The sequence below is a fragment of the Homalodisca vitripennis genome, chromosome 6 (genome assembly GCF_021130785.1).
Source record: "Homalodisca vitripennis isolate AUS2020 chromosome 6, UT_GWSS_2.1, whole genome shotgun sequence".
NCBI classification, from domain to species: Eukaryota; Metazoa; Arthropoda; class Insecta; order Hemiptera; family Cicadellidae; genus Homalodisca; species Homalodisca vitripennis.
This window is the reverse complement of record NC_060212.1, coordinates 86,453,039-86,467,127: the sequence shown is the minus strand read 5'-3', so window position 1 is coordinate 86,467,127 and position 14,089 is coordinate 86,453,039. Positions and strand designations below refer to the sequence as shown.

The 14,089-nt window shown below is 34.8% G+C and overlaps 1 protein-coding gene across 1 annotated transcript in view; it reads left to right on the top strand.

The window, feature by feature from the left end:
• Positions 1–13,768, top strand: part of LOC124364518 (armadillo repeat-containing protein 8-like) — a 28,755-nt gene extending 14,987 nt beyond the window's left edge. Inside the window, exons 8-11 of the mRNA XM_046820064.1 lie at positions 3,542–3,721; positions 5,857–6,066; positions 9,980–10,174; positions 12,835–13,768. Of these exons, the coding sequence (XP_046676020.1) occupies positions 3,542–3,721; positions 5,857–6,066; positions 9,980–10,174; positions 12,835–13,107 (858 nt within the window). The 3' untranslated portion in view covers positions 13,108–13,768. The remainder of the gene's footprint in view (positions 1–3,541; positions 3,722–5,856; positions 6,067–9,979; positions 10,175–12,834) is intronic.
• Positions 13,769–14,089: the final 321 nt, after the last annotated feature.

The following is a 14,089-nucleotide window of genomic DNA, read 5'->3' as shown; positions in this document are numbered from 1 at the left end:
TTACTTAAGTGAAATATAGTAAAATAAGTGATCAACTTTGTTCATCTGAAATTGATAATGTTTTGTCACCGGGTGATTTATTTGCAGGTAGGCTATATGTGATGATGCTAGTGTCCAGTCAATGATAATTAGTGACAGTGATCCAGACTTTATTTCTGGTACGGACTCTGAAGATTACACTGGTGTTAACAATGTCATCGAAGAATCAGACAGTGATCTGAACACTAGTGATGCTAATAACACTACACATCATACATCTGGTAGTACGAGTAATACGACAAATACCCTGGGTACTGATATAGGCTGAAACATTTGTAAGGATAAGCAAAAACTTTTCAATTCAATTGGAGTCCAAAATTAAATTTTAATTCGTCTGATGATGCAAAACCTAGTTTTTTGAGCATTACTTGACTAAAGAAGTCATTTAAATGATGGTTATGGAAACAAATCATAATGCAATTGATGTAATTTTTAAGGTGCAACTCAGACTTAAGAGGCTAAAAGACTAGAAAAATCTATTCCAGAGGAAATGAATAAATTCATTGGTGTGCTTATATACATATATGGATTTAATATCATTTCCAGGCATAACTGGTCAAAAAAACTCTTTGTATCTTGAAAAGTAATGAGCAGAAACAGATTGCAGTTACTTTTACGTTTCTGGCATTTCAATCACAACAAGAACCTAGAAAAAAATCGGCAAAGTTAAACCTCTTGTGGACACTGAATGATTTATTTCGTAACTGGAAAAGAACAGAAAAAGATTGAGTGATAGATGAGACAATTGTGCCATTTTATGGTAGGTTAGGCTTCCGTCAATATATTCCTAGAAAGGCGCACAAAATATTCAATCTGTGTAATAAATTTAAGTACACATACTCAGTAAAAACTACATGGGGAAAGGTAATATACGAAATACTAAACTTGAGTGAGGGGTCAAGCATGCTTTTATTTTTCTCTTGCATTAGCACCAGGTCATGAGCATAGCATTGTAGACTCCTCTTTTCTGCGTTTGTTAGGAGATCGTAAACCACCATCTCCCTCAAAAGGGGAGACATAATCCCTCCCGGGGGGGGAATTGGGTGCCGTGGTTGTGGCTGATTCATCCCCAAACTTTGCTGTTACTTCTCTTCTTTTTAGGAGGGCTACTATCCACTTTACAGCATCTGAGGGAACTCCAAACCGTTCCAGAGCTGCCTCCATGAACTGATTTGTTGAAAGCTCCTTCAATATCCATAAAGACACTGACTAGGGCTTCCTTTTCTTTGAAGTTGTCCTCCACTGCTTCCACTAAGCTGTGAAGAGCGGTGGTAGTTGACTTACTTTCCACATATGCATGTTAATATAGACTGAGTGGGTGTACCAGTAAGGTTTAATCCCTTATATGTATATTTATTAATTTTTCCATAGTTTTTACCATGAAGGTTAGGCTAATATGTCTGTAAAAATTTGGTTGAGACAAATCCTTGTCCTTTTTTCGCACAAGTGCCATCCTCCAGTTCTTTGTAATGAATCCTAGAGCATAACTGCTTCTGAACAGGATGATCAGTGTGTTTAGTAGAATATCCTGCCCTTCTTGGGGAAGGGCTGGGAAAACTCGATCCACCCCAGGAGATTTAAATAGCTTGAAGGATCTTATTGCCCATTTAATCCTTTCAGATGTAAAAATTCTTTTTGACTGTTGTCTGGATTTAGCAACACCTCTCGACCAGATATCTCCCCCACCAGAGAATGAAAATCCTCATTTCAGTAGAGAGACTGCCCGGAAAGTGTGTGTCCAGCAACAGTTCTAGAGTCTCCTTCTTGTTCACCGTAAGGCTACCCCAGTATGTAGCCTGGCAGCCTCTGGTGGCTGTTTATGTTTTTCCAGGTTCTTTTGTTTTTTCTAATTTTTTTGTATTTGTTTTGGGCATTTTGGTATGTGAACCAGTCGTCTGTTCTTTTTGCCCATTTAAGAAGTTTTCTCATTTTGTTTTTTTAGTGTTTCTAGCTTCCTAGTCCAACAAGGCACATATTTTTTTAGCCTACTGTGTCTGAGGGGGCAGTTTTTCTCATAGGCCTTTGTGATTGCATTCTCTACCAAATGAGTCTACCTTTCTAATTCAAATTCATTTTTCTGACAGGGTTCTATTTCCTCCAACCAACTCTTCTGCTAAGGACACTCTGTATCCCCTTTAGTTGGTGGTTGGTGGGACTGTGGGTCACGTTCGTCTTAACTCTCGCCTTTTATGTCGAATATAATGAGACAATGGTCCAAAAGTGAGGCCTCCTGTGAGAAATTCCACGTTACAATGTTAACGCCTTTCACCTTTAAGGCCTTTAGATAAGGTAATATCCAAAACCTCTCGTCTTACTCTTTTTATAGAAGTGGATTACACTCCCTATTTTCTGCAATAAGGTCATTACTAAAAATAAATTGCAGGAGTTTCTCACCACCTGGGTTAATGTAGGAGTGCTTAGTAGGAGTGGTGTGTGTTGCAGTCAGTCAAGGATGAGGGCTACACCTCTTTCTCCAAAGTACTGCAGTGGCCTTTGGATTTCCACTGGTGGGCGGTGTGTTGAAGGGAAAGGGAAATATGCTGAGGCAAACATTACCTCTTTATCCCATTTTTGTGAGGACTTTGATGTAACCTTTGTTGATCCAAGGTTCCTGGATTAGGACGATATCCAGGCCTGTTGTGAAATCCTCCTTCCCAAGATGTCAGTTGTGCCCTTAGCATGGTATAGGTTTATCTGAATGAGGCGTATACTAACACTTTATTACCACCTCCTCCAGGTGGTCCACCCCTGTCCATCTTTTTGGAGTGTTTGAGGACATTGCTTCCTATTCTCCTCTGTGTGATTGTGATTCAGGGTCGCACTGACTTGGCTCATGTATTGGGGTGTGCTACTTCGCACCCCGCTTTATGGGTTAAATTGTCATTTGTTGGTCTTTTCAATTTCATAAAAACTGTATTGTAGTTTGTGGTAATGTCTTTTTTATAGTTATAGAATTTTTTTTCTAGCTATTATCAAAATTCATAATAAAGTTAATATTAAAAATTCCAAAATGTAACAATTATTTTAGATTTTGTTTAGTTTAAAATGTATAGTTAGGTTTTATTTCATATGCTTGGAGATTTTTTACGAAATGTGTTATAACGTCGAGACTAGGAACTGATCTACTGCCGATTAGCGACCATCCAAAAATAGGCACAGTAGATTCACAACGCTGGGCAAACATAAACTTTGAAATAACTAACTGCAAGCAAAATATTATTCACAAAATACAAATAGTTATGTTTTTGCTGTCGGTAATTTGCGTAATGCCAATCAGCTATAAATATTGAGTTTAGCTCCAGTTCACCTTCCTCTTAGTGCATTGTCTGGAATGATGCTGTCACAGAATTCACTCCTTGAAATCTTGAGTCATGTTTGTCTGAAGAGGTCTAAAAAAAGTCATGGCAAAGAAGTTTATTATGAACTCTTTACATCGTTTTACATCAGAAACGCTTGATTGAAAGTTTTGTATCATACAATATAATACTGAGTTATGTTGCAGGCATTTGCATCATTGGGAGCTAATGATGAAGATATCCGCAAGAAGATCATAGAGACAGACAGCCTGATGGAACACATAGTCACAGGGCTGCAGGACCCTTGTCCCAAGGTACGACTGGCAGCTGTTCGGTGTCTTCACTCTCTCTCCCGCTCTGTACAGCAACTTCGGACAACGTTTCAGGTAACTTGGAAAAAAATCTTAGTGTTATATTGTAGAAAATTTTAACATTACATACATTACATTACTGTTAGCCAGAGATTAAAAGTGAAGACTTCTGCTGGTGTGAATGGAATACTTGCTTTTATTACCAAGAGAATGGCTGAAATTTATGGCTGAAATGGCTGAAACCTTGCTATTTAATTGGAGTTGAGCAACAGGGGTTTAACTTCAAGCCTATTTCTGTTGTTAGGATTGTTCCTAAAATGTTTGATATCAAAATCATGTTCAGATGTATCTATAGAAAAATAACCCGTATGCTTTCCCCTCATCAACATAGCTTTTTATGTGGGCAAGTTCATATAATATATTTCAACTTGCAGAAAGATTGTGATAAGCTAGCTCCCCACCACTTAATATTAAGGAGACTACCTGTTTTTAGTTTCTCTATAGATCTTTATCTTTGGATACAGTTATATTTATAACATAGGCTTTTCAGAACAAAGGTTGAGAGTATGAAGTCTTAACTGTTTGACTGCTTCCTCGGGGGTGTCAGGAGTAAATTCTTGGTCCACTACTCTTCCTTATTTTCATCAATAATATACCATCAGTTTTAGAATGCGATGTTCATCTTCTTCAAGCCTCTCTTAATAGAATTGTTTAATGGGCTAGCTACAGTTTGTTACCCTTGAACCTGGTGAAGTCTGAGGTGATGTCTTTTACTCGGAAGGTACATACACCTCTCTTTCGTTATTTTATTGATGACTAGCCTATAGTGTGAAAGATGATTGTTTCAAAATTGGGCGTATTACTTGAGTCCAAGCTGTTAATGTCTCAGCATGTTAATTTTGCAGTATCTAAAGCAAAACAAAATCATGGGTGGAATTAAGTGGATTGGGAGACTCTTTAATAGAAAAGAGACTTGTCTGATGCTTGTCTGCTGCCTTCACTATAGGCCAGGTTAAGTGTTAGAGAGGGCTTCTTAGCCCTAACTTCGCCTGGTAAAATAAGACATTCTTTACTTTTTTTTTTACTTTTTTTATAAGTTACAGATGTCATCTTGAATATAACTCTGTCATCTGGAATAGAAATAGGGGATACACCAGTGATCCTGTTGAGGGATTTCAGAGGAATTTTATTTCTTGGAAGGCCTTCCAAGTTTCCGGAGCCCTATGCCGGCCTTGAAAAGGATGTTATAAAGCAGGAACTTGGACTTTTGACTATAGAGAATCATCTTCCGATAGATTTATGTTTTTTCCACAAAGAACTCCATGGAGCTCAAATGTCATTATTGGTGTTGACCTCAGGGTTCCAGTACAATCCAGGACAGTATTCTTGGAGGATGTACTGGTGTCTATTATCCTATATCTCATTTGTTATCAGGGCAGAGAGGGTTGACTATGATAGTGAAAGTAAATTCTGTAAGACGTTGTGTGATTTTATTTAATTGACGTACCTTGTCCGAGTTTCATGGTAAATTCTTGTTTTGGACTTCTTTTCCATTACAAGGTCTTTAACTGTTTGATTGTCCCTGGTCACCTGTTTCTCACTAGATGGCTTTTCGTCCCTTTTTTTCGACAGGATGGAACGGAAAAATTTAAGGGTGTGTGGGAGTCCTGCAAAGACAATTAATTGTGAATAATGGTATATAAAATTGTATGTATATCTTTTTTACAACAATGAATAACACATCTTTAAACAATTATGTATTTGTAAAACCTTTCCATTTTCGTTATTTTCACCTTGAGCTTCTTCGGTACACCTTTCAGAAAAATGTAGTCACTTCAAAACTATGTATCAGAAAAATTACAAAATATATTATCATCCTAAAAGGGCTAGAAAGCACACTAATGAAAAAGATGTTCACAGTATACATTATTTTTTTAATGTGTTAAAGTTCTAGCTGTTAATATGGTCGTTTGGTGAAAATCATTATTTCTTTCTCTCTCCCTTTTCCCTCTCTCCCCCTTTTTCTCCCTCTCTTGCTCTCTCTCATCTATTATATTTATTTCTCCATATTCAAGGCCAAAGTATTGGGTCACTATGAATGGAATTAAAAGATAAAAAGTTTCTTGCTTTGAGTTCCAGTTTTTGAGTACATATAAAAACTATATGAAAATTTTGTGTCAAACCGAATGAGACAGGTGGATTTTTTGCAGGACCATTCAGTGTGGAAGCCGCTGATGGCATTGCTGCAGAATGCATCAGACGACATCCTCAGTGTTGCCTCCTCTACGCTGTGTAACCTGCTACTGGAGTTCTCTCCCTCCAAGGAGCCCATCCTGGAATCCGGAGCTGTGGATTTGCTATGTAACCTCACCAAACGACCAGATCCTGCGCTTAGGCTCAATGGCATCTGGGCTCTCATGGTCAGTCCACTTGATTTGTGTATAAGTTGATAATGATGAGTAGGGTTAGTCAGAGTATCTCTGCAGAATTGTTTCAGAATTGGGACTCACTTCAGTTATTCAAATAACCATTAAAAATCAGTGCCTTGATCATGTTAACCTTGTAAAATTTCTTTAGATACTTTTAGATAATGAATGGATGGGATTCTTCTTCTTCTATGGGGGGGCTTATTGCCATGCACTTAAGCCTCAAGGGCCTTTTACGCACCCGGTAAGCACACCATGAGGTCTACCAGTCTATAATTACAGCAGTTCCACAAACCACCGAAAACAACCTATCAGGTCCTCTTGGGGAAATTCACCACCCTTGTCCAAACTACCAAAGATGGCATACCGCTCTCTTGCTGTTGCAGGACAATCAAAGAGCAGGTGTTCAGCAGTTTCCTCATGCTCATCACACATTCTACAGAGTGGATCCTCCCAAAGGATGCCAACTCTGTGAAGATGCTTCCTCAGGTGATCATGTCCCGTAATCAAACCTATAACCTCAGAAGTCATCAATCTACTTATCATGTGAACTAATCTTGCAAAAGATTAAACTCAATGTGCCATCACTTAGCCATCTGACTCGAGTATCTCGCAGGGATATTCTTTCAGTTTCTTGTCATGATCATATTGAGTCATCTTTTTCATGAAGAGGAAAACTTGAAAAGAATATTTTAACTTCAGAAATAGACACTCAGTGCCACCTTCTACAACATAGTCAAACCGTTGAGGCAAGTTTAACTGGTAGTTTAAACCACCAAGGACTTTCCCCATAATTATCAATCATTACTAACCATAAAGGTAATAATGTAATTTTATTTCACGTGTAAGCGAGCTTAAAAGCGTTGTGCATTCGAAAATGCATCAGGCATAGATAAAGTTCTACATAGTAGTTTAGAAATCATGTGTTGATTTTCTAACAGTATCTTTTATACACTTGTGTTTTAACCCGTTTGCATTTGCAAGTGCCACTGGCATTTTCCCAAGTCATATGCATAAGGTGCCAGGCTGTTTTTTTTTTTTTTTCATATTTGTAAGCTTTTGGGAAAATAGGTGTTGTAAAATAACTATCTAACAGATTTTCATAATTTTGTTGCTGTTTTTTTTTTCTAATGAAATGAAGAATATGAGACATATTGTTGCAAACAAAATTTGCTTTATAAAAATTAAATAACTTTAGTTTTTACAAAAAAGATTTTTACTTTTTTATTAAATTTTAAGTTTTAACGTAATTTTGGTGTATACAGTATTTTTTAAAGATTTTTCACTTTATACCATGATAAAGGCCATAAAATTCTAAATAAAACCCATGTATAATATATGATTCTACAATAAAAACAAATATGTCATTACATCTATAAACAAAATGCTGCCCAGTACCGACATTTTTTAAATTGTACTTCATTTGTCAGAGTTTAGAAATAATATATTAATAGTGAAGTTTTCATAATACATCAAATAAACCATCAAGATAACACAAATAAATGTGATTAGTAAATGTAGAGATAAATACTTGCTTATATTTCTTTTGTATAATAATAATAAATAACCCTATTATATTTACACTGAAAATATTCACGTTTTCCGCTTGGACCCAACTCAAATCATTACATTACTTTTATAAAGAAATACGGTAAAACACTGTATAAGTTAATATTTTAGTTTGTATTTACTCAAATTCTTGGTTATCGGCACATAAACAACAAGAATGGTCGTTACGCAACACACCATTTTACGCAGCATCATGATTGGTAGACAAAATCATCGCGTAGGCGTAGGTACTTCGGTATATTTGCAGCCCTCTATTTTTGGACTAGTTTTCCTTATCGTAGACCAAAATAAACTTCATTATACGTTCCTAATACTTTCCTTCTTCCATAATGAATCGAAAAATATCCATGAATCTTATTTCTTATCGCCAAATTGCCAGCGAATAAGTCTAGACAAGTGACCATTCAAGTAGGCCTAGACGTACGAATCACGTTTCAGTTTTGAATAATAAAATGTTGTTCTTTTAGTTTTTGTTTTCATTGATTGTCGTAATAACTTGTAAATTTCAAAATAGGTTAAAAAAGTCTGTTCTTTTTAATACTGTAATTTATTTTATCCCAAAAATAAACTCGCCCAAAAATAGTAGCCTCCTGATAAGTATCCAAACAACATATTGTTTCACAGGTCAAAGAGTAGGAAAACAACATAAAACTCGTGTTTATAGATAGTTTGTATCCTATTGAATATAGCTATCTGGTTATTTGGCCAAAATAACCTAGTACTAAATAAAATTTATTGACATACAAAACGTCAAAATTAACGGTGCCGGCACATAATGCACTTTTTGTACTGTCAAAATTAGCGACGCTGTGGCACTCAAAGGAATAATCATGTAAAATGTTTTAAATCTACAATGAAAATATTATTTTAGCATAGTTGTACATTTTAATGTAATTTGCAGATATAGATATCATTGTGTTAAATTGAAAAGAAAGTTTATTTCACAGTATAAAGATTTTGTTTCCTTTACTTGCAGCTTTAAGATCAAGACTTGCATCATCTATTTTAAAACAATGTTTTGCCATAACCTCTTACCAAACAACAGTGTACACAAACACATTGAGTAGACAATATTGTGCTAATCTGGGCATTCAGGGCAGCCAACTTTTGGTGTGAGCCATTTAAGCCAAACCTACTACTATTTCAGCTTGGGAAATGAATGGATGTTTAAACCTCGGATCAAAGTTAAACTAGTTTACTTTAATCATAGGTTATTTAATTTTTGGGAAAGTGGCCCTCAAGACTATTGGGAATGTGTGTAGATGCAGTTGTGTGTGTCCCTCTTATCACGAGTACGGAATAATGACAGTAGCAGGACTACTGATTATTGATGTGATTGATGAGTAATGGCCAGTCAGCAAGTCTACAAGCAGCATGTTTGGAAATTGCTTGTCTCGCCCCAAAAATTCATTCTACAGGTTTATGATCACATAACAAAGTAAAATGCCTGCCATAGAGGTATTTGTATACTTGTTCTATACCCAAAAGGATTTCCAATCTTTCTTTATTGATTGAAGAATAGCTTTGTTCAGCATTGCTGAGTTTTCTGGAAGGAGTTGCTATGGGTCTTTGAGCGCCATCTTGTCCTTCTTGTTATATATTGTTATATTGCTCAAATGTACTATTTACAGGCACTAATTTTACAAAAGTACATTTATATGACTTGCTGTAATACAGTTAATACTTAACAATGTCAATGTTTGTAGAAGTTGTATGACAAATAAATGTTAATTTGTAGCTAAAGTCAGATGAAGCTTTCGTTTACAGTGCGCTATGCTCAAGTTTGAAGAAATTGAAGCTTTTATTTAGTTAAAAGCTTGATCACAATCCTTATTCCACTCCTATGTAGACCGTTTATGTAGTAATCTGTGAAATAGAAAACACATTTATTGTAAATTAAATATTAATCTTGAGTAGTAATTGAGTAGAATTGATCACCCAACAATGAGAGAAGCACTTACATTTCTTGGAGCAGGTTGATTTCTTTATTACATCAACTCGATCTTCAACTGGGTTCATTCCATCAGCATTGATATTACGGCCAAGATAATTTACGATTTCCTGGAATAACTGTAACTTTTTTGTAGTATACATAATGGAGTTTTGTTTACCAATACAAATATCATCAAAAATAGCTAGCTACTTTGTCTATACCAACCAACAGTTTTAGAAATATCTCTGAGCAGTTTTGATAAATACACAAGCATGTATTGAGACAAATGAGGCAAAATGAGATGCATGGCCACTCACATTCCACCTCTACTCAAGTCTAACACCCATGACATTTTATTATTATGTTGTAAATATAAAATTTTTACAACTGTCCTGTTTGTGACAGAACATGGCATTTCAAGCTGAGCAGAAGATTAAGTCACAGATCCTGAACACATTGGGGACTGACCAGATATTCAGGCTGTTGTCGGATCCCCAAGTCAATGTACTGATGAAGACTCTTGGGCTACTTAGGAACCTGCTGAGTACTAAACCTCACATAGACTACATCATGGGTCTTCATGGCAACCAGATCATGCAAGTAGGTCCACATGTTTTATTCAAATAAGTAGTTGGAAAACCTTAGAGTATTTGTTTTTATTTAAGCTATCAACTCTGCATTTGCTTATCAAAAAACATACACATCCATTCTCTTTATTATTAGAAGCTTTAATTTTTGCTTTAAAAAATGAATGTAATGTGATTCATACTCACTGAATGTTATTGACTAAGTGCTCCTGTCAACAAAGACCTCTTATAGAAGTCAACATTTCAAGACAAACAGTATGTTGGCAATGTTATTGTGAATGGATTAGTCTAAGCCTATGTTTATCAGTCCACTTGATCATACTGTTTATGCACTTGTTGACTTTGGTTACGCCATCATTTATGTTGTAAACTTCAAACTTGGCATGGATCTGTTCATCGTTTGCATTCATGTAGTATTCATAGTGAATAAGAACACTAAAGTCACTAAAGTGTGGTGTAGTAAAGTCTTTTTACTCTAACACACAGACTCTTTGGTATAGACTTATTAATATAACCAGGATGTCAGCTTGAATAGTGTAAATCAGGGGTGCCCAACCTTTTTTACCCAAGGGCCACATTGTAAAGCCTTTATGGCCAGGCGGGCCAACATCCCAGGGGATTTGGAACCCCAAACAAAACGTATTGCCCGGGGTTTGTTCCAGAAATCTTGTGGAAAATATGAGTTTTAAGGTTATTTGGCCCTTGTTTCCTGATTATTGTAATTTCTTATTATTTATTAGTTGTTAGGTAAAGGTTTATAATATATTATGTTTTTAGGTTCTTTTAGTAGAAATAAATATAAACCCAGACTTTTGGATGTTTGCTCTAATTCTGAGGGAACAATAAAAAAGTCACCAATAAATTGAATACATTGATTTTAATTAATCCTACTAGGATACTAGGACACAAATTACGTGGCGAGTGGTAACCTTGAGTAGGGGTTACGTCGCCGCACCGTGCGCTGTGCCGTGCTTTACACGCGCTCTATTCGCCAGGCAGCCACCACCGTAGTCAGTGAAATCTGTCTGCAACTACTTTACTTCTTTCAACACTCATACTCCACCAAATGAATACGGCTCGTTCTACGTGAAATCGGCTGGACTGCTTGGTTCTAAAATTTTGTATTTATTTAATATTTCAAATGCTTGTAAACAAATTTGGTTGTTTTGGCAACAATGCGGGCCACATAAAACTGACTCGCGGGCCGTAGGTTGGGCAGCCCTGGTGTAAATATTACACCAAATTTGTATCTTTGATGTGTTTTTTGTTTTTAGGTGTCCCTGGTCTAAAACACATTTTTTTTCAAATAATAAAAATATTATCTATAAAGCAGGACTAATGGTTTTAAATTTTGAAAAATTACAACATTTTGTTCTATTAGTCCCAAAAATAAAGTTGCATATGAAGGTTCCATCCTGGTTACCATTGCAGTCCTTTTCATTTGTATGTAATTTGTTAGTTTGCATGTTACCATTATTCATGATAAGAATGAAAGTTACAAAGGCAGATAAAAAGGAAGTAGAATGTTTTTCATTCTTAGGTTTTAAATTTAGAAAATGTTCAACAGTCCTAATTCCATCGTCATGAGGAATATTGTCCATTGTCATGAGGAATATTAATATATAGAGATTCCACGTCAGTTGTTGCCAAAAGAAATTTATCATCCAAGGATTGAGGTATTTCAGACAGTCTGTCAATGAAGTGGTTGGTATCCTTGATATGATATGATGATTTAGCTAAAGATTGCAGATAACTGTCAACGAAGCTTGAAATTCCTTCCATTAGTGAATCATAGTTGGAAAATATGGCTCATCCATGCAGAGGGTGAATCAGCTTATATTTTTTAGGAAGTTTTTGTAATAGTATTATTGTATTAGTGATTGAAACATACATTATAAAAAAATAAACAAGATTCTGTATTTCATTAGATGTAAATATTAGGTTGACCAACAAAAGTAAGAGTGGTAGTAAATATTTATTTCTTAAAATTGTTTCATAGAGTACACAATCTTGAAAAACTCATGAATTAGAGGAGAGAGCTTTTTTTACAAACCTGTAAAAGATTTGGTAGAAACATATGCAGTTGTATAATGTATATATAATTGTTGTTATTATATTATCTTAATTTGTTGGTAATTTATTCATAATACAACAAATTTACATGAAATTCTTACAAAAACTACAAAAGCCTAAAAGGTTTGGTACAAAAAGGTACAAAAGGCCTGTAGTCAATATAGACTAATTACTCTTTTATTTTTATGTGGTTGATTTTCACTTATAAACAGCCTCTAATTATTAAAGAACCAAATTTTCATATATGAATATGAATTGCTAGAACTTTTCCTTTGCAGTGCTATAATTAGTATTTGAATTTAATTAATTTAGGATGTAAAATTGAGATTAAATGAAACTTTGCAAAATCAACCCATTTTGGGTTGTTTAGGGCATGTGCTACCATTGAAAAAAGTGAATTTAACATTTAACATTTTTGTAAAATAATGTTGTCAGTATGTAGTCTTTCAGACTCTGTAAATGGTCACACTGTTGACCTGTCTATTTGTAGCAGATTTTTGTGATGTACAAGACTTGAAAACATCAAAATCAATGAGGTTGTACTCTAAGCTACAGAATTACCGTATATTGTATGTAATAGTAAACTGTTGTGTTATGTAGGCAGTGATACTGATCCTGGAGGGCAACCATTCAGCAGAAGTGAAGGAGCAAGCTCTCTGTATACTGGCGAATATTGCGGATGGAGATTCGGCCAAGGACTACATCATGAGTAATGAGGATGTGCTGAAGAAACTACAGGACTATATGGTATTCATAAACGGGTTATTTAGAGACCCTAGGGGTTGGCGTCGTACTTTGTCTAGACCTGATATCAGGTCAGGTCGAGTTTACGTTGGGGGCCTGAGTGGAGGATTTAACCAAAGAGCTCTTTAGGGTTCAGGCTCGTGTTTTATTTAAAGACTTGGCCGTTATAAAACTTATTTTAATACATATCCCAAACAACCAAAAATAAAGACTATTTTACTAAATTAAAAATTGTTGTATTGTTTTTGTTACTATAATAAAATCTCTTTTATTTCGTTTTTAAAAGAGATGTGATAGTAAAATAACGAACTAAATCAATTTGTTCAGTTATAACAATTTGTGTCGTAATAACATCTTCAGTGATGGGAGGAAGACAGTTTTTCTGTGATATGTATTATAACATAACATAAATAATAGACATTTAGTAAATACTATTAGACTAATAGTACTTTTATCTAGATAAATTATTGAATAGTTAATTTTCAATCTTTAACAACTGTTTTAAAGTGTAATTTTTTTTAAAGAATTTAGTTATGATATTGACTTGAAAATATTTTCTCTGAATTGTAATACTAATTGGATATTTACTTTAGTGGATCAGATAATTTTTCAAAATTTGAAGACCCATGATTAGTGTAGAGTACAAGTTAATTGTCTATCGAGGCCAGCAAATTAGTGAAAACAATCTGTAAGATATAAAGAATTGTCACCAGTTTAGAATAATGAACACTAGCAAGTACACAATGTGTGATGAGTATAATATAAAATACTAATCATGTTAACAAGAAAATTCTGTTTTTAATTTTGTTAATCAGTTTAAAGCTGTCAGTTTTGGTAAATATCGTCATTACATTGCTTGCTTAGTCAGAAAGTTGCTATCAAAGAAAAATTTTGAAAAGCAATGTGACAAGGTAATATATTTTAAAAAATCTGTCTCACAAATGAACAACAATCCAACCTATAATAAACAAAAGTGAAAGTTGACAATACCTGTATATTCTATAAAATTTGTGAAAAATATTATAAAAATGTTGTATTAATGCTGAATACCTAAATTATTGGGTTCCAGGAATGCACTTATACGAATTTTAACTTTTTGCATGCTGCTAAT